Source organism: Chironomus tepperi, unplaced genomic scaffold, assembly GCF_022539635.2.
Source record: "Chironomus tepperi strain 1889 unplaced genomic scaffold, CSIRO-AGI_Ctep_v1 contig_244, whole genome shotgun sequence".
NCBI lineage: Eukaryota > Metazoa > Arthropoda > Insecta > Diptera > Chironomidae > Chironomus > Chironomus tepperi.
The window spans coordinates 3,022,357-3,043,897 of NW_027226366.1; the positions used below are offsets into that span (position 1 = coordinate 3,022,357).

Below are 21,541 nucleotides of genomic sequence, written 5' to 3' on the forward strand. Positions count from 1 at the left end.
TTTTCTTGGAGATTAAATTAGTTTTCAATCGTTATCGTTCTTGAATTTTTAGTTCCACTTTAATGCAATTTTTTATTAATCAATCAGTTTTGTTTCATGCAGAATAGTTGTAAAGTTGTATATAATGTTGGTTTTCTTGTTTTCAATCTATTAATACTTTGTTGAGAGAGTAGCTGGGATTCATAATCGGTTTCATCAATCAACTATAATATTTACGAAGTTAAATGAATAAATGTTTCTTTTGTTTGACATCTTGGATATTCCGTTTATTCAGCTAAAATGCCTGGAATTAAAATTCCTATATATATGAGTTAAGGAATAAAGTCATTAAATATATAAAAAATTATTACCAGAAATTCGTGGAGCTCTTGATTCAATAAGGAAGCCTTTAGTGCCGTCGGGACCTTTTGGAGGTCGAATGACAGTCAAACGTGGTGCGCTTTCATCAACCGAAATGATTTTTAATCGAGAAATTAATCGATCAGGACGTGGGGATGAGTCTTGAATTTTGACAACACCACATGCAGATGTTTTACCAGTACGCTGTAAAATAAAAGCCATTAATCAATTTGCTCCTTAAAATTCAAGGCATGACCACTTTTAATGTGTTCTTAATGTCCCTTGATAGTCAATAACTTACATGATTTGTGACAATAGAAAATTCAACAGTATCGCCAGGGTACAAGTTATAGCTGTTTCCTTGTACCTCAGACATGTGGAAGAAAAGCTTCTTTCCTTCTTCAACTTCATAATCCAAAAATCCAAATTGCCCTTTAATGGAATCGACAATAGCACGTTTCTTCAAACGTACAGCGGTCACCTAAAATGGAAATTTTAAAATTTCATAAGCAAATGAATTAATCATTGATTGACATTTCCTTACTTCAACAGCTCGTGATGTTTCATCAATTTTAAAAACGACTGTATCATCCTTTTGCAACAAATCGCGTTTGTTAATCAAGCTTGTAATGCCAAATTTATGTTGCGATAGATTTTCGCCATTTTCATCTTTCATTTGAATGAGACCGCTATACTCTTCTTGATCTGGATTAATGCAACGCAATGGTCGAACAACAACGCCATTGTAACTTCCATCAAGGATTTTGGGATGTACGATTGTTCCTATAAATAAACATAATAAAATTTCAGGATTAAAGATTTGAAAATATAAATTTTGGCATGCAAATCTCACCTCGAGGCAATAAACGAACGTTTTCAGCTGGAATACAGTTTCCACCGCCATTGTTAATAGTTGGATTGCGAGTTGGCGATAATGAGTATTCAACTTCTTGGCCAAGTTCCAAATGATTTGTATTGCCAATAACTAAAGTAATTAATAAAGGAATGTTAATTAGCTAAGCAAATATAAATAACTATAAAACAGTTAAACTTACAGTTGCTGAAGTGAAAGAAAACTTCTTGGTCATGTTCCAGTGTCTCGATGAATCCAAAGTTGTCCTTTGAATTATTAAATTTAATTAAACATAAATTCTAAAAGAAAAACAGCAAAAAAACATACTTTTAAGACAGCAATAAAGCCTTGATGCATCTTGAATTTTTCATCAAACTTATTTGACCCAATAACACCGTTGAAATATGTCACATTAATATTCGTATTAGTCACCATCGTGCTAGTGACGCCGTTCAACAATGTAGTACTATTGTTATTATTGTTATTTGTTATAGCCGAAGCCTGCATAGCCAATTCTTGTTGCATACTTGTAATAGTTTGCTGTGGAGATATCATTGGTGGTTGTTGCGCTAACTGATGCATAAAAAGCTTTTGCAAGTCAATTGGTTGCGACATTTGCGCGATTTGAAATGGATTGAAAATCTCTTGGATGTTGGTCGCAATAAATTCCTTATTTCTCTTGACCTGTGAATTATTTGAAGTTTACATTAGTAAATGATAATATTGAGTTTAAAAGTAGCTTACTTGACAAATGTTAAATTTAACATGATCTCCTATCCTTGGAGGTTTTTCACAATCTTTAAGGAAATACATAATCGTTTTCTTATTGTTACCAATTCCATAGGTGACTACGCCACCTTCAGTACGTTCCGTTGTGCGTTCTTGTCCTTTCACTGGACTTTTTGGCGCTTCACGTGTTACAACACCTACACAAAGACAAAAACAATAAGTCACAATGGCAATAACGAATGCAAATAAGCAACTAACCTTCGACTCCACTTTCAATTAAAGTTTCAAATTTAACAGTTCCTTCTGGTAAATGCTTAATTCGAATGGCACTCAAACGTGGATTACTGAAGCTTGAAGTTGGATCTTGAACGCATGTAAATTCGATTTCATCAGCCAAGCATATTTCACGACCAGTATCTAAAACTTCAGTAAAATGGAAAAAGATGCGAACACTTCGTTCAACACAGCGAATAAATCCAAATCCGTCCTTAAGTTGAGCAACAACACCTTGCTCACGTTTCTCTCCGCTTAGTTGGAAAGTCTCATCAAGTAATGAAATGCATGTTGCACGTTGAAGTTGATCACGTCGATCAGTTGCAAGAAGAAATTGTACCCAGTCGCCATGACGTAATGTAAAATCGCCTTTTTGATCTTTATCGCCATAGGGAACTTCAACTTCTGAGTGATCTTGTGCACGATACTTAATTCGACCAGGCAATGGATCACTATTTGCAATACTTGCTGGATTATTCATTTCTAATGGTTTCAAAACTTGCCCTTTCATGACAGTTGGATCGACATCTTCAAATATGACTGAACCAGGTGCCAATCGTGTAATGTTACATGCAACTTCCTTGCCATTACGTGTCTGAATTGTAAATTCAACATCATCTCCTGGTCTAATTTCAATATTATTTCCCTCCGTTTCCGAAAAATGGAAAAATATTTCTTTGACAACATCAGCTCGTTCAATAAAACCGAACGACTCCTTCATTGAGCATACAACACCACGATACTTGACCGGATGTATTGCATTTTCCAAACGAATATGGCATGCGCCAAGATTACCACGATTATTGGTCGCAATTTGGAAACTGACTTTATCACCAGCTTTTAATTGAACGTTACCCTCAACATCATCTTTGGTATACGGTAAAAAGAAGCATTCTCCTCGATTTTCATAAGAAATTCGACCAGTTGTTTCACTGGCTGATAAATTAATGACTAAATCATTTATTCCACGAATTTCAGTTGTTACTGTACCAGTTACACGTTCTTCACGATGAACAACTTCAGGTGCAATTTTTGAAACCTGACTAGCAATCGGCTTTCCAGTACGTTTGTCATACGTCATTTCAAATTCAACGGGATCTCCAATCTTAAGATGTTCAATATTTCCACCAAATTGAGAGAAATGGAAAAATAAGCGTGCTTGACGTTCACAACATTGTATGAATCCATAAGAATGAAGCAACTTTTCAATGATTCCAGTCTCACGAGAATTAGTTCCACCTGCACCACTGCTTTGATTATTCGAATCATTTGATAATCCATTAGAATTACCAAAAATGCTATTGTTGTTGTTGTTATTATTATTGTTGTTGTTATTGTGATGCGAATTAAGATTTGATGACGAATTTCCACTATTGGAATTATTAGTCAATCCATTCATAAGATTCATTGCAGATGAATTAAAATTTAATCCATTATCGAAGTTATTACTCGATGAATTATTAGATGAATTAAAAATCTTTCCACTACCGAAAATTGATGTTGAATTGTTGCTGTTGTTACTATTGTTGGTTGGTGGTTGCAACGAATCAAGCGTAAAGGTCCCGATATGAAAATTGTTGTTGTTTGTATTATTCGTAATCAAACGTGGTGCCGGCGAAGATGATATTCCGCTAGCATGTTGATTGTTGAACGATGAAAATATATCCCTTGGCGAGAAATCAAAATCCAAGAAGGAAGCTGAATGGAAAAAGAGAGGAAGAGACATTTTTATTAGAATTCATTGAATTTTAAGGTGATTTAGCTTAGTAAGCGCATTTTCCCTGGAAAAATCTCAGAATTTGATGAATCAGACTGTGATGGATTATTTATAGGAAGAAGAATTTGCTTAAAGATTTGATAAATGTGATGTTTATTCTATGAAATTCTAAATCAGACTAAAATATTCACATAATATTCACAGGTCAACAACTTAATAGGGGAAAATCAACTAATTGTTGTTGCGAATATAATTTGAATATTAAACGACAGTTGACATGACATATGACTTTAAATGATTATACAGACAGACATACAAAGGATGTAAGCAAAGTTAGGTTCTATCTCTTTAGGAAAATGCGCCAAACACAGTGTTAAAATAATTAAGGATACTCACAATCAGTGCAAAAAGGCTTGGTTTGACCACTCATTTTGCTACTCTCGATTTGACTTTTAGTTTTGTGTTTTTGTAACTTGGTTGTTGTTGATTTTGCAATAAGATAATAATTTAGAAATTCGACGTTCCAAAAAATTTAGTTTTTAACTTCTTTTTGTTTTTAGTGTGTAGATTGATCACGATTAAGTTTCAACGTTTTTTTTTCTTCGTTATTGTTTCTCTTGTAATATATATTTTGATTAAAGCCAAAATAATTTGTTGCGATAAAAATAATAATAATAGTAGTAGTAATAATAAAAAAAAAGCAATTTGGATAAAAAACTTAGATCACCGAATTACAGATTGACTTTTTTTGGTGCCTGTTTTGCAGCTAGGCTCCGAATTTTTTGTTTTTCTTTCAGAAAATTTTTATCTCGTTTTTTTTGTGTTTGGAATATATAAAAAAAGACTTCCAAACCTGTTGCAGTTTCACCTATGTGTGCAGTCTCTCTGGAGTTACACTATTAATTTTAATGGTACTTTGCTATTATATTGTTGCCCTAGCACAGTAGTATATTTCCTTTTTGTTTAATAATTATTATCAATAGCAATTAGAGTAGAGTAGAATCACTTCTTCTTATTACTTAACAATACAGTCTTTTAATTCTTTTTTATGTTTTTTTTTTTTTCTTTTTAATTTATTATTATTTTTGTCATTGAATATTTGAAATAGTTACTTCCGTTCTGATTCAAAATTAATTAATATTTTTTTAGTTCATTCACAACTGATGGGATAATCAGCCTAATTTCTTAAAAAAGGACACCGTTTTCCTTTAAATAATAGTAGCAGTTTCTCCTAGATTTCTGGACTAGTTTGTCCTCCGTCTTCCGTCCTTACGTTCACGTTTTATGTTGCAATTCAATTTTTTTTTTCTTTTTATATTATCATTAGTTACTTTATTATGAGTTTTATCATTTATTTCATTTTTTATCACAGAATTGTTAATTCTTTTTATATAATCTTTTTTAAAAAAGTTTTTTTTTACTCCTTTTTTACGTAAAAAATAAATTAAATGTCCGCAAATCTTGCGATACTTAAAAAATTTCCAACTTAATTTCTTTTTTTTATCTCACTTATGTGTTTTGCTTTTTTTCAATATAATAGTCTTTACTTCCTCGTATTATTTCTTATTTGATTTGGATCCTTTGGTGGTACATTCATTTAATAATTAGTTTTATTAACACAAAATGTAAAATAATTAATGATGTTGAAAAAGGAATTTGATTTTGATCTGTGGATGATGATGAAATGCCATCAATTTTGATGGGATATCCTTCAACATACTCTATTCACTTTTCCTCCAAATGTTTTTTTTTTCTTTTTTTTATTTGTTTGTACTTTAATGTGTTGATTGTGTGGTATGTATAGCAAGAGACTTGTCGTCTACCTTCCTTGTTGCTAGTAATTTGATGGCTGTTTTGTTGCTGTCGTAAGATGTTCGCTCACTGCTTGTAAACTTCACTTTTTTTTATAATTTTACTTATTTAATTCACAAAAAATTATGTCTAATAATAAAACTTATTAATTTCTTTTTTACTTTTTCAACAAACAAATTTTGAATTGTTTTTTAATTCTTTTTTTTTTGGTTTAAATTTACTAAACTTTTTTTACTACTTTCAAATCACTTTTTTAAGGTCCGTAAATTAATTTAAAAAAAACTTAAAATCTTTAAATGATGTATTCTTTTTTCTTTAGTTAAGGTAGTTAATTAGTATTATACGGTAGGTGTATAGACGAAGAAAAGGAGATGAAATTAAAAAAAAGAGAGAGTTATTATTTATGTTGACTTTATGAAAGCTTCCAGAATCACTTTCAAATTATAGATTATGCAAAATTATTCCTTTTTTTTGTTTTAAAATTATACTCGAGTCCTGAGTGTGATGATTTTCGTTTCCTTTTAACTTTTATTTTGACACTAAATGCTTGAATTTTGATGACTTTTTTAATTAGTTTTTTTGTTTTTTTCAGACCCGTTTATCTCACATAACAAAGTATCTATGTTATTTAATTTTTTTTCTGCTTTTTTTTCTTATAACTTATCACATTAGTTACACATTTTTTTAAAAAAAATTCTTGTCTCTAACTTGGTAAAGAAAAAATTCGTAAACTTTTTTTTTAGAAGCGCTTTAGAATTTCATCTTGATTTTTCATAAAATTTTCACTATTTTTAATTTGCTTTAAAGTCGACGACGTGATGAATGAAAATGATGAACGTTATTTTTTAATTAACAGTTTATCACTCGCATGTTATGTTGTATATCGAAAATAATAGGGAAATAAAAAACGAAAAAGAATTTTGTTTCTGCTCTCTCCTCTGTTGTGACTGGATATATCAGTTCCTGGTTTTTTTGTATTTTTTGGTTGTTGCAATTTTATGTGTTTTTATTGTTGTGTTTAGTATTAGTAGTAAATATTTTCCTTAATTTAGAAAAAAGATGTTGTAAGTTAAACAAGCTAAAATGGAAAAGAAAAAAAAGAGAAAAGACACAAAAAAATAAGAAGAAGAAAATTTTAAAAACAAAATATCATCAATAATAATATTAATCATACAGACATAAGACATTGGGCAAGAGAAAAAAAAGTCTGCAAATATAGGTCAATGGATGAAAAATTCTCAAAATGGTCATTTCACAACTTTCTCAATATCAAATCGGCGAAAAATGGCGAGAAAATTTGAATTTTTACATAAATTATATTTTTAAAATAATAATAATAATGTCAAAGAAGTCAAAACGAATCTGAAAAATCGTCACCATTTTGAAAAATTTTTAATATCAAAATACTCGCATAAAACATGATTATTTTAACTTAATTTCTATTAAAAATTGACTAGCACTTTGAGCTTAAGGATGATGACTATTGATTATTATTGATAGACGTTTAATTAAACTTGAAAAAAATATTTTTTATTTTACACTTACCAGATCGAACAGCAATTTTCAGCAATATAAGTTGATGTTTTACCGATTTTTCCGCAAGATGGATTAGTGTCGCAACAACATTTGTGTTATTCCTTATTATTCTTATTCGATTCCATTTCCCGACACTTGTTTTCAATTTTTTCTTTGTGCAACCGTAATTAATTCACTTTATCACTTGATATTCACATAAACACTATTAAATTTAATTAAATTGATGTCACAGACTATCATGATTGCTTAATATACCCAAAATTTAATTAATTTGTGAATCTTTTTAATCGGTCAAGTGGAATTTAAACATAAATAGCATGTTATGAAGGTAAATAGAGGCAATCAGGTCACTTTTTCTGGTCAAAATTAATGAATTCGGTGATCTAACTTCTGATCTTTTATGTGTTAGCTCTAATACTATGAATCTTTGGTCTAAGATTGTGGAAGGTTATGCAAATTTGTAAATGGCTCAATAATCTTGCAAGAAAAGTGTGATCAGACTCATGGTCCTAATCATACTTTATAAAAAGGTCTAAAATCACTCAAAAATCAGTAATATTCCAGGTAAAAACTCGTGGTTTTGTCCATTTACCAAAATATGCTATTTCCTTATTAGAACTTGGTTAGACAGTTGTTAAGATTCATAGTAAAAAATACACAATCCCAACAATTGGCTCAAATTACAGTCAATTTCGATAACTATTGAATATTTACTTACAGTCCGGATTTTAAATATTATTCACAATTATTCACTTAACAGATTGTTTATCACAGTTTATTATAATAAGAAAAGGCGATCAAAAGTAACTTTGGATAGTCGACGACTTTGTAACATCAAAATTGGAACGGAATTGTCTTTAAATATTTAACTATAAATATTTTAACTCTAACAAAAATTATTCTAAGATTTTTAACAGTCAAAATTTTTATCAATAAAAACAAAATCAAAGCATGCTTAAATTTTGAATTTTGAAAATCCTGAAAAAATTACCGAATTTTGAATCACACGTCAATTAGTCACCGATTTTATCACCTTATAAGTAAAAAATGCGCTTCAAAGTAACCAACAAGTAACGAATCCCAAACATTTTTGTGATCTTTGCTAAATAAAAATAATAAACAATCGTCTTGCATAATATATTTCTAGAAATAACTTTCTAAAGTATCCAATCAGCAAAGATATTATCGCAGAATAGAAAACACACACCAAAGCATCGAGTGATCCTGTTATTAAAGTTTTAAATTGTGTACTTTTCATATTTTATTAATAAACATTGTTTTTGTAGGCATAAAAGGTTTGTACACATAAACAAACATTGATCAATAATGCTTAACTAATGACTATTTATCTACGCTATTTTAGATGAAGTTTTCAAATATTGAAACAATTGCTGACCTTGCTATGAAGAATTGTATATGTTATTGATCAATTTCTGCATGAACTTCATGAAATTCTGGACAACATTGTTCTAGAAAGAATGATATTAAGTAAGCCATAAAATAATATTGATGCATCACATCAGCCTATAAGAATTTATTCAAAAATCCATTTGTGGTTTCTTAGTAGAATTAATGTTGACGACAATCTGAAATTCTAAATAGTATGAAAATGTGGGTTCGATTCCCAATAAAGACTGATTATCCATGCATGGAGAATGTTGTAGATATGACAAAAAAAATGTTTAAAACATTAATTTAATTAATCAAGAAGTCTGAATAATTTTAAGAAAGTTAATCAATTAAGAATCTCAGAATCCAATAAAATGCATTACTTAGACAAAATAAATATTTAAATACATTAAGTTCAATCAAGTATTTCACGTATGAAGGTGTTTTCCCAAATATAATACAAACACAGATGATATACGTATTGTATTGAAATGTTAAATCCCTGTTTAATAAAAGCGCCACCTTTGGGACGAAATGTGATTTAAAAGTGATATCATGGTTTACCTGATGATATTTAGTTTTGTTAATTATATTGATAAGTCGTTTAATTTAACATAATTGCAAATTTCATTTTAATAAAACTTATTTATTTTTAAAATAAAGTATTTTGTCATAATAGGAACAGTCATAAAATGGTAATTAATCGTGTCCACAGAAAACAATAAATTTGGGTTGTGAAGTAGTTTTTCAGTAATCGGGCATCACTAAAATTTTGACGAAAAAAAAAATGTTTCAAACTAAGAATAAAATTAAAATTTCAAGTTTTCAGTGTTAATTGATGAATTTCTCTAGAAATGGTAGGCGACTAATGCATTAAGTAAAGTGAAAAACGCAAGCGCATCAAGTTTAAACACGGAGCTCTTTTTAATAATGAAAAAAAAGTCTCAATGAATCCAAAAATGATGGCGCTCAGATTGTTTTGTTTGAAAATGAAAAAAATTTTAATCATGAATATTAGGACTAATTAAATGGATATTCATGTAATATCCCGTAAATGGTTCGTAAATAAGTCCATTCGTGTGAGAAAAAAATTAAAAATTTTGCAAAAAGTTTGCTAAAAAGTGTAATGGAAAAGTTGATATTATATGCATGTTTGTTTGTATTGGATATTCACAAATACATTCAAACATATTGACATGACATAGGAGATGCGTAAAATATATAAAAAAAAATTATGGAAAAATTATTTTCATTATAAAATGTTTGATAAAAGATATCCTTTTGTAGTGCAATTTTGTTGATTTTATCAAAATGCACCAGACCAAATAATTTTGACAACTCAAATCCAGGCATTTTGAGAAATAAAATCAACATAAATATATAGACGTGCATTTCTTATGGTTCATGATAAATCTATCAAAAATCGTCGAAATGAAAAAAGAAGAAAGAATGTAAAAATCCAAAAAAAAAAGATGAAAAAAATAATAGAATGGATATTGTGAATGAAATGACGAGAAATTGTCGCTGCAATCAGCCAATATAAAATTTAAATTTTACACAAGAAAAAAAATATATGAAAATTTACATCCCAAAAATTAATGAAGTTAATTATGCATATGTTCTTTCAGATGCTTTTATTGCATGTACATTTGATATAATTTTGAAGCATACAAAAAACTTACGTGAAAAAGAGATAAAAAGCAGTAGAAAATATGTCGCAACGGGGGAAGCGACCGAATTGTCACAATCCTGTTGATGGCCCATCGCCTTCCAAGAGGCGAAAGGGACGTCCCCCCACAATTTCAATTGATTCACATGAGGAGTTTACATCACCTACGAACGGTGGATCGTCCACGGTGTGGCAAGCTAGACCGCATTTGGATTTAAAAATGTCTAGTATATATAATCGAAGTGCACCTGAAGCACCAGCAGAACTATTTAGGTGAGTACACAAGTTTACTTCTTTTTTAGGACAGTCAAAAAAAAAAAACAAACTTTTTAATCCTGAACTTTCGAACAAAACCAAAACATTGAAAATTTTAGGAAGGATCTTATCAGTGCCATGAAATTGCCAGACTCAGAACCTCTCTCTCACGAAGAATATTGGGTGATAACGGATCAATGGAAACAGGAATGGGAGAGAGGTGTACAAGTACCCGTCAATCCTGATTCTCTGCCTGAACCTTCAGTTCGATTAAATAATGAGAATTATTATAAAGCACGACAAGATTTTAAACTGTAAGTTCACGTTTCCAAGAAATCACATCATGCTGTGTGCTATCAATTAGTTTAATTACATTCCTCTTTGTTTCTCTCTCTGCAATATAGTCCTAAAAATAAATACATACGTATCACAAAGGATGAAAATTTTTCACATGATAAGCACTATTTATCAAATACTCCAGCAATTGCTGATTCTGTATGTAGTTACGATTTAGATCAACTTGACGAAGCCTGGCTCCAAGAGTTTAATGGTGAACGAAGCATGTGTGGTCTTCCACCTGTTAACGAGGAACAATTTGAACGTATTATTGAAGAATTAGAGGTAAACATGAAGTGTACATGAGTTTGTTTGGTGCAAGTGCTATATGTTGTTTCCTTTTGAAAAAATCTCCCATTAGACACGATGTCATGACAAAATTCAAGCAATAATGAAGAGTGAAGATGGATTAGGTATAGAATACGATGAGAACGTAATCTGCGATGTCTGTCGTTCACCGGATTCAGAGGAAGCGAATGAGATGGTATTCTGTGATAACTGTAATATATGTGTACATCAAGCTTGTTATGGAATAACCACGATACCGTCGGGTAAGCTATCTAAAATTTCATCTTACAGGTAAATTTTTGTTTTAATTAATAATTTTGCATGATTTTTTTTTTAATTTTTAAGGGCAATGGTTATGTCGAACGTGCTCTATGGGACAGAAACCAGATTGTGTCTTATGTCCTAACAAAGGTGGTGCAATGAAATCAACGAGATCTGGACAAAAGTGGGCGCATGTGTCTTGTGCGCTATGGATACCAGAAGTTAGTATCGGATCAGTTGATAGAATGGAACCAATCACAAAAATCTCCAGTATTCCTCAAAGTCGATGGGCTTTAGTGTGTGTTTTATGTCGTGAACGAGTTGGTGCTTGCATACAATGTTCAGTGAAGACATGTAAAACCGCTTATCATGTAACGTGCGCCTTTCAACATGGCTTGGAAATGCGTGCAATAATTGAAGATGAGAATGCCGAAGATGGCGTTAAATTGCGTTCGTATTGTCAAAAACATAGTGTCAAAAAGGAACCAAAAAATAGTGCCAAGACAGAAAAAGCAACAGCACCTGCATGTTCGGCGTCCGAAGATGAAGAGAAAACGAATAAGCGTAAGATTAGAAAGGAAATGACATCGGAGGAGAGAAATCATGCAAGACTTGCACGATTAGTTGAAATTCAGTCAGAATTTGATAAGCATGTTAGTGTAAAAGACATTAGTTGTCATTTGTTAGATGTTGATCAAGAAGGAATTAATCATATTTATAATTATTGGATATTAAAACGAAAAGCCGGTGGAAATGATCCACTTCTTCTTCCTAAGAGCGGTGATGTTGAGTGTATGTCACAATCTGACCAGGAACAAGCCGATGTTGAGAAGATGAAAATGTTTGTGCATTTACGACAGGATCTGGAAAGAGTTCGAAACTTATGTTACATGGTTTCGAGAAGGGAGAAATTGTCACGATCATTCTTTAAGATGCGTGAGCAAATCTTCCATAAACAAATTTCTATCTTAAGTAACCATAGAAAGACTACTAAATTAGATGATGAGTCACTAAAAGCCATTCTAGATGCAAACCATGGTCCATCTATATATGACGTACTGTACTCTAGTAATTCAATTAAAGATTCTAGAGTTTTGAGAATAGACGAAATGATAGATTTGATTCTCGGAAATAATGTCTCTACTACTAAACCCAATAAATCACTACTAGAAATAAATGGCAACGTTAAGAAAGAGAAAATGGATGCGATTGCAAGATATAGTAAATTATTTAATGGTGGCAATACAAGTTCGAATAGAAAATATAATTATGATAGTATAACAAGTGATACAGATGAATCAGCAACTAAGCAATCTAGACGAAAAAGTCATATTACATCGTCATCGTCAGCAGAAGATGAACCACCGCCACAAACATTACAAAGATCTCCGACTAGGTCTAAAAATCTATCATCTTCATCAAATCAACTTGCTGTATCAGCAGCTAGCTCTGTTAACAATTCAAATATCACCACACCTACATCAAATGCTAACAATCAACCAAAGAAGAAGGGTCGACCATTGGGCTCAACGAAGCAAGCAACAGCTGAAAAGCGTCGACTTTTGAACTCTATAAGTTTAGTTAAAGAGGGTAAATCGAAGGCTGTTAGCATGGATAGTTCAAGTGAAGATGATATACCTCCTCCTCATACGAAAGTAAAATCACCATTAAGCACAAGAAATCGTTTAATGACAGATGATAATCAGCATTTAACAGACGAAAGTGATGAACTCGTTCCAATTCGAAATAGTAGTGGACATAGTATTCCAACACATGGTACAATTAAGAGAGTTCACTCATCAGCAATATATTCAGATAGTGACAGTAGTAGTACAGATAAGGATAATAGAACGGACTATACAGTTAGTGATTCTCAACAACAACCATTTAGAACAAAAGCAGCTATGAAAGAGTTTAATGAAAATGAAGTAATACCAAACTTCAATAAACTTAAGAAAATTCCGGATGTTCCAGAGTCTACATCTAATAAGAAAAATGCCATGTCAATCAAGAAATCATCAACGACACCAACACCGGTCACGTCACCAACACCTTCCAATAAATCTAAAAAGCATGATCTTCCTCCTCCGTCAGCTACTGTTAAGAAAGAAACTAAACCATCACCTGCAAAGTCGGCTACAAAATCAAGACGAATGAGCACAAAACTTCAAAACAACAGTCTATCGTCAGATTCTGAAATGGAGGAAACAAAGAAACCTACAACACAACCAAGTGTTAAAGACATTTCAAAAGATACCAGCAATAAGGAGCCAGAGAAGAAATCAAAAACTCAACAACCTAAGAAAGATATTCTTACAGACTTTTTGGTTGTGCCGCAACGTGAAGCTGCAAAGAAAGCATCTGAGAACTTGATGAAAACCAATTCCAGTTTAACGGTTCAAGCAAGTTCGGCAGTAGTGGCAGCAACAAATGAAAAGCATAAGCGTGATGTTAAAGAAAAAGTGGAAGATGTTCCAATTCCATCAACAAAATCTAGTGAAAATGAAAAGGAGAAGCAGAAAGAATCAAAAGATAGTAAATCCAAATCGAGTAAAAGCACAAAAGATAAATCTAAAGCTGACAAGAAGGAAGAACAAAAGAAAACACAAGACAAGACTACTGAAAAGGAAATCAAAGTCAAGGAGAAGGAAAAGGAAAAGGAGAAAGAGAAGGAAAAAGAGAAAGAGAAAGAAAAGGAGAAGGAGAAGGAAGAAAAGCCTGTATCAGACTTTCCATCAGAATTCTTACCTTATGTTCCACAACGACAGGCTGCAAAGAAGGCAGCTGAACACATCAAGGGCCTAGGAAACTCATCATTACAACAAGCAATTTCAGTAACGGAAGAGAAGCCAAAACCACCGACAACTTCGAGTGTAACTACAAAACGAACAATGCCAGATAGGAGGAAATCTATGGCAGTTGACTTATCTAGTTCATCATCGAGTAGTTCAAGCTCCGATTCCGATGAATCTGACAGTGAAAGTGATAATGTATCACAAAAACCAACAACTACACCAAACAAAGGTACTTCAAACAAAGCAACATCTAAAGCTTTACCAACTCGTAGATCTTCTGTGGCAGCAACGGCAGCTAGTCTGAAACAGAAAACGAAAGACTCGCCCTTTCTTGACAAGGCAGCGAAATCTTCCGTTAATGTTGAAACTAGTTCGTCATCCTCCTATGAATCCGATTCGTCCAGTGACCGTGCTAATACGTCACGATTATCTGACAAAAGAAATAAGAGTAAACGAAAAAGCATTGAACAGCCAACAACAACACCAATACCATCAGCAGCATCAAGAAAAGTCACCCCTGCTGTATCACCTAAAAAGTCAACTAACACAGCTAAGAAGGAAAATGATCAGAAACCACCAACACGACGAATGTCGACAATTGCAAAACCAGCACCCATTACTTCACCAACAGTTAGTAAAACCAATAGTAAATCCACACCTAAACCTCCTGAGCCGCCAAAACCTGTCGAACAGCCCACAGTTACATCATCCAGAAAAAGATCAACATCAGCAGCATCACCACCTAAAGTATCAAGTAATAGTAAATCCCGAGCTACTGAGTCCAGTAAGAGAGATTTGGCTAAGTTGTCTGACAAAGAAAAGTCTAGTACTGATGTAAAGAAACCAGAATCAAGGACATCTACACCAACACCAATTATTGCTGCACCATCAATACAACCAGAAAAGCAAACGACGACTAATCAAAAGACTGATTCATTTGAAGTTGCAAAGAAGAGGAGATCCTCTGTTGTATCAACTCCAAAATCTAAAGATAAGGAAAGTCCTAAAGATGATAAGGAAGAAAAGGCCATTGAGATTGAAAAAGAACCAACTAAAGTAGATGTTGAAAGCAATAAGACACCAGTTATAGAAGAAAAAGAGAAAGTAATTGAACCAGAGATACCAGTAAAAGAAAAGGAACAACCTGTTGTGGTTGAGAAGAAGAATGAAATCATTGAAATTGAGAAACCAGTTAAGGAAAAAGAGAAGCCAGTCAAAGAAAAAGAAAAGCCAGTCAAAGAAAAGGAGAAGACAGTTGAAAAGAAGGAAGTTAAGAAACCAACTCCACCTCCAGACATCATTGAAATCAATGACGAGTCGGAGAATGACGAACAAAGGAAGCCAATTACAGCTGAAGTCAAAGAGAAAGAGAAAGAACCAGAAAAGACTAAAGTGTCCGTTTTCGATGACGATATTTCAGATGTTAAAATGGATATCGATGATACGATATCAGAACCAAAACCACTGATTAATGTCAAACAGCCAATTATTCAAGAATCCAAGTTCCAAACTTCTCCAAAGACAACTATTCCTATGACGTCACCAATGGTTTCAATTCCAACTGAAAATCTCAATAGAATGCAAGAAAAATCAAACGAAAATAAGCAAATAATAAATGAACCATTCAAGAACATGCCAATTACTGCAAGACAGGAAACATCTACATCCAATACCAATACAATATTTGAACCGATTAAACCATTAAGTATTGAGGATACAGAACGAGAGTCATATAATTTGATAGAGAAATTGAAGAAAAACAAGAAGCCAACTAATGCGACGATTATTTCCGATAATAATAATGTTGCCAATGAGAAACCGAATGATATTCTGAAGCCTTGCATGATGCAAAATGAAAATACACCTAAGCATGATAACTTTGATCAAATAGCGCAGCCTCAAATACCATTGAGACCGCCAAATGCATCTCCACTAACGGAATGTAATGAACTGAAAAAATTATCACCGTGGCATCATCAACAGCAGCAGCAACAACAACAACAACTACAACAAAACCAACAACAGCAGCAGCAACAACAACAACAAGCACAAAGTCATCCAATTAATGAGAATACAAATTTCCCTCAAAGAAATATTTTGACCTCATCGTGCAACAAATTAAATTCACCAATGGAACCAACATCAACTCCTCCATCATGCATGGTCATTGAACAGCAACAAAAACAATTGGCAGCGTGTCAAAAGATGAGCGAAGAAAACAACATGATGGTATCAAATCGCACATCAATGTTTATGCCTCCAATGAATATGCTTATGAATGATCCAACAGCTAATCATATGGATGTATTTGAGATGCAATTGCAACAGCAACAACAGAAATGGCACAAAGAATCAAAATCTATTAATTTAAAGATGATGCAACAACAACAGCAGCAGCATGAAAGAATGCAAGAAAATTTAATTAAAAGAACTGATTCTGGAATGGAAAATATGATGAATAATATGAATCAACAAGTAATGAAGAACTTTGCGGCTATGCAAAAGAGTCCAGGAAATTTCGTTCCAATGCAACCTCATATGGGTCCTCAACCAACTCCACAATCACAACAACCACAAGAAAATTTCAATGCATACAATTATTCAGATCATGCAAATCAATTTACTAGTGCGGTCAGTTTATTCCCACCAGATCTTAATGTTCAAGTTCCGTTTCCATCACCCGGTCAAGCAATGTTTGCTCCAAATTTCGCAAATACATTCACAAATGCACAGCAACATAATCAAAATAATGATCATGCAATGATGATGCAAACGAGTAGTTCTCATATTAAATTAAACAGCAATGAGATGACAAGTAGTATGCATTTCGGTGGACAAAATGTTTGCCCGCCAAACATGTTTAATCCACAACATCAACAGCAACCGATACTTCCGAATGACTTACAGATGATTCCAAATATTCCACCAAACAATTCAATGGATTGTAGTAACTTGATTCCTACGAATTTAGACAAACAACAACCACAAGATATTGTTAAGAAATCTCCATCAAAATCAACGAGATCATCGCCACGCAATACAACGCCAAATTATGGCGGTGGAAAGACGCCACAAAAGAGTCCTTCAAAGAGTCCAAGACAACCATCTACACCTGCATCATTAGAGTCACTATCAAGGCAAAATAGTCAGAAGGGTAAAATGACACCAACAACAAATGAAGGTAAGCAGAGAAAGAGTCGATCAAATAGCCAAGCATCGCCGGTTACAACTCCAGCAGATCATCGTGCTGCAAATAACAAGGCAAGACAACGAGCTAATAAGAATCCAAAAGGACGATTTCCACAAAATGCTATGCCTTTCATGCCATTTAATAATGAGGCTGACTATATTGCAATTGATAAGAAACTCGTCGGTACTGTGTATGATTTTAGTGCGGACGAAGATTTTCCAACTAGTCCATCTGTTGAGAATTTAACATTGAGAGCTATGAGAGATAGAAGAAAGTCTGTAGATTTGTATAATAAGATGAACAAGGATGGATCATCACAATCACCGAAGTTCATGAAGAGTTCATTGAAGCCATCAACACCCTTGTCTCATCCATTAGCAATTAATAATCATACGATGCCAAATACTGTTGTAAATGAATCAGAACAACTTCCTGTGACAGCATCAAGCATAACAAATCTTAATCTTGTTAATATGCCTGGACCTGTAGACATGAGAACATATAATTCGTTTGATAACACTAATGATAGTTACAGTAGTCAATTATTAGGTGCATTTGCTACCAATACAGTCGATCAGACACTTAATGAAATCGATGAGGAACAAGAGAAAGAACTTCAGACGGCATTAAAAGCAAGCAATGATAAACAGAAAACACCAACAACAAATGCAACGTCCAACGTTCCAACTAATACAGAAACTACTAAAAATACAGCAGAAGTATCAAATATCGTTGAGGAAAGTGTCGATTCTGAAGCATCATTTGCAAAAGTATCACTTTCTGATTCTCGTAATCAATTAAAGCTCAAAATTAAAGGGCCTCTCGCACATCATCATGATTTACAATCACAGTCTGTGACTCATGCACAAATAGCTCCACAAACAATATCAAGTGCAACGTCATCAAATCGTAGACAAATGAGAAAGAAGGAATTATTACAGCAATATTGGAATCAGGGTAATACAGATCAAGAGCCATTGAGTATAGTATCAAATGATCAACAAGCTCCATCGAATATATCATCAAATCGTGTAGGTGGAATACCAAAGGCTGTAGATTCAATGGGATTAAGTTTATTAAAGGACGAATTCCAAGACTTTAATTATGCTGAATATAAGAAGCGTAAACGATTTGCATTACGTGGTGTCGATCCACTTGACGTATGTTCATCTAATCTCGATGTCTCAAATGTTACAAATGAAGTAGATCCACTAGCAATTGACACAAGCACAAACAATAAGAAGAGAAATCGTCGAACAGGTCGAGCAAATCAACAACTTAATCTTATGGGAACACCAAATCCACCACCAAAATTAAAGATTAAAATTGGTTCTGATATCATGGAAACAACTGGAAGTGATTTACCTCCAAAGAAACGTCTCATTGCCCAACCACCAAGTTATCAAGATCTGAAACGTGAATCTATGAATTTCCGTAAACAAATGATGGAAGAATTTAGTGAGCAATCAAATAAACAACGTCAAAAGCAAGAGAAACGTGAAAGAAAGGAAAAGAAGAAGCGCAAAAAGGAGAAAAAGAGATCAGTTGAGATTGTCAGTAAGCCGATCACGGAAGGTGCTCCAGTCAAATTAATATTAAAAATTAGCAATAAATCATCAGCATCTCTCAACACATCAGCATCATCTGAAATTAGTAGTAAGCCAATCGTGAATGAGCAAGTAGTTAAATCATTACCACCACCAATCAAACTTAAATTGTCAAGAAATTCAACTGGCAAAGGCGAATATAATATTCTAAATACATCAGCTACTGGTGTTGTAGACAAGCAAAAGAATTTAGATACCAATAATTCTAATGTCAATAATCAAAATACAACAAGTGTGAGTAATTCAAACAATAATAATAATAATTTACAGCCTCCTATAATAGATGCGTCCGATATAAATGCAATAACAACAAAAAAACTCGAGGTGTCATTAGAACGTATTGAGGATATCGAAAAGGCAAAATCTGAATTTTCCAATAAACAAATGAAAGATACATCAAAAGACGATGTTGCATCCAATAATTGTGAAGTAAGATGATGAAGTTTGAGAAACTTTAAATAAGAAAAAAAGTAACGAGAAGTGAATAAATTAATCTGTATTTGTGTTTTCCATAACATAGTAAAAATATGCAAAAAAAAAGTCTTAACATAATTTAAATGAATTATAGTGAACCACACCATCTCATCATTTCTTTTGTAAATAGTGTAAAAAGAAGAAGTAAAGTAAAAAAAAAACAACATAAAGTAATGAAAATCTAGATTTTAAAACAATTTATGGAAAGGGCTTGAAACCGGATGAAGAAGAAACGAAAAAAAATAATGAAATTAAATTAAGTTATTGAAAAAAAAGTAAATCAGTTCAGCATTAATTAATTTAAGAACATTATTAATATATCCTAAAAAAAAAAGAAGTAAAACTATAGTCCGATAAAAAAAAATAATAAAAAAAATTGTTAAAAAATCGCTTTTAATTCAACATTATTCAAAGAAAAACTAAAACAAACAAAATATATATGCTACCATTTTTTCAATAAATTCCTCACAAATCAAAAAAACATGAAAAAAATGAGAAACGTTATGAGTTATGCATAAAATCTCTCGGATGGAAGTGGATAAATAGACAAACACTTAACAGATATTAAATTATATTTTTGATACAAAAACAAAAAAAAACATAAATTATGTGTATATATTTATAACAAAAACGACGATTAAAGATGATTTGTGAAATTTCATGCACGGCAGATTATGATTTTTAATCCCTTCCAAAACGGAGTCGGTCACTTACTATGATCTTGTATTGGGTTTGAGGTTGTGTGGCAATTTAGACTGATGAAAATTTGACAAAGTGGTTGGAAAAAGCTTCTTTTTGGTGTTGCGTAATCTGTGATAGACTTTAAAAGTGTCATTTACAAATGATGTCCATCAAAAAAAGCTTTTTGATACTTCATCCAAATATCCTAACCTATAAAGACCTTGATAATTACTCAAATTGTTATATAAAGATTTTTGTAAGTTAAGGATATAAATCCAACCGGATGTCATACAAATCGACTGTTTGGATGATCACGCACCTCTAGACACCATCGTCCCTAAATACAGGAACATAATCAGTGAACGATCCTCAAATCTCCTCTATTACGTTATTGTTTCTGACACACGAGCTCAAATACCGGCATTAAGCTCTCAAAAAATGTTTTTATTTTTATTTATAAACTCTGCCTGCCCTCTTTTACTTCTTTCCATCCTTTACAAAACAACCAACAAATATTAGAGTCTTCTTTTTATCAATACTTAATTGATATAATCAACAAACAAATTTCCTTAATTTATGTTTATCTGTATTTTTTTGTTTTAAAGTATATTATAATTTCTTATTTTCTGTTAAATTGTAATATTTTTAGAAGTTTAAGAAAAATAAAAATTTAGCTCTTTTATATTAAAAAATTATAATTTCATGATTTTTTTTATTTTATTTCTTATATTTTATTATATTATTTTATTTTGGGCCAACAGATTTTAGAATTTATGGTGAAATAGTCTCATTGATTGAAAAATTCAAGATCAAGTTTGACATACATTTGTATTATTTTGAGTTTGACGACATTTAAAAGAATGATTCACGAAGTTTTAACGTTTATTTTGAAAGGAAACAAATAATTCGATCATGTGTCATAGCGTCATATTACATACTATGTCACAGCAACAGTTTGTGATGTCATTGATGATTAAGTGAGTCACCTAATTTGTAAAAATTCTCTGTCCGGACATTAAGCTGACAATTTTTCATCAAAACTTCACAAAACTCAATGAATATTTTAAGATAACAAACATCTTGTTTAGTCTTAACAGTTCATACCTCAATATTATAACCGTTGACACTCCTTTATTCATTGCATTTCATTAAATTAAATCTTGAGGAATAATTTATTAATCATTTTTTTCTGTAAAATCCTCAAAAAGCAAGTTTTTTTTATATTTTACCATCAAATTTAAATATTAACAAGAACTTCAAGATGCGAAACAAAAATGTCGTATGAGAAACATCAACGAATTTTCATATGTCTGTTGTTGCAACAGGTGACATAAAAA

The 21,541-nt window shown here is 32.2% G+C and overlaps 2 protein-coding genes across 3 annotated transcripts; one reads left to right on the top strand and one right to left on the bottom strand.

Moving 5' to 3' along the window:
- Nucleotides 1-20: 20 nt before the first annotated feature.
- On the bottom strand, nucleotides 21-7,333 carry Unr (cold shock domain-containing Unr). 2 transcript variants are annotated; one of them, XM_070641648.1, is made up of 11 exons: nucleotides 7,269-7,333; nucleotides 4,308-6,801; nucleotides 2,180-3,892; nucleotides 1,937-2,118; nucleotides 1,520-1,876; nucleotides 1,395-1,458; nucleotides 1,193-1,324; nucleotides 884-1,122; nucleotides 641-820; nucleotides 351-543; nucleotides 21-283 (listed from the first exon to the last, which is right to left on the bottom strand). In XM_070641648.1, the coding sequence occupies exons 2-11, from the start codon at nucleotides 4,339-4,341 to the stop codon at nucleotides 267-269; spliced, it is 3,111 nt and encodes a 1,036-aa protein (XP_070497749.1). In that variant the 5' UTR covers nucleotides 4,342-6,801; nucleotides 7,269-7,333; the 3' UTR covers nucleotides 21-266. The 2 variants fall into 2 exon arrangements, with proteins under 2 accessions (XP_070497749.1, XP_070497748.1); XM_070641647.1 differs by having other exon boundaries at nucleotides 21-298.
- Nucleotides 7,334-9,407: 2,074 nt separating this feature from the next.
- On the top strand, nucleotides 9,408-20,902 carry rno (PHD finger protein rhinoceros). Its single transcript, XM_070641599.1, has 6 exons — nucleotides 9,408-9,505; nucleotides 10,277-10,590; nucleotides 10,692-10,886; nucleotides 10,977-11,193; nucleotides 11,270-11,459; nucleotides 11,542-20,902. The coding sequence occupies exons 2-6, from the start codon at nucleotides 10,361-10,363 to the stop codon at nucleotides 19,485-19,487; spliced, it is 8,778 nt and encodes a 2,925-aa protein (XP_070497700.1). The 5' UTR covers nucleotides 9,408-9,505; nucleotides 10,277-10,360; the 3' UTR covers nucleotides 19,488-20,902.
- The last annotated feature ends 639 nt before the right edge of the window (nucleotides 20,903-21,541 follow it).

Bases quoted from the DNA above. Each gene is read 5' to 3' on its own strand.
- Unr (XM_070641647.1), bottom strand. From the start codon at position 4,341: ATGAGTGGTCAAACCAAGCCTTTTTGCACTGATT. The intron at 1,877-1,936 runs GTAAGCTACTTT...AATAATTCACAG, and splicing joins TTAAATTTAACATTTGTCAA to GTCAAGAGAAATAAGGAATT. The intron at 1,459-1,519 runs GTATGTTTTTTT...AATAATTCAAAG, and splicing joins GCTTTATTGCTGTCTTAAAA to GACAACTTTGGATTCATCGA.
- rno (XM_070641599.1), top strand. From the start codon at position 10,361: ATGTCGCAACGGGGGAAGCGACCGAATTGTCACAATCCTGTTGATGGC. The intron at 10,887-10,976 runs GTAAGTTCACGT...TCTGCAATATAG, and splicing joins GCACGACAAGATTTTAAACT to TCCTAAAAATAAATACATAC. The intron at 11,194-11,269 runs GTAAACATGAAG...ATCTCCCATTAG, and splicing joins GTATTATTGAAGAATTAGAG to ACACGATGTCATGACAAAAT.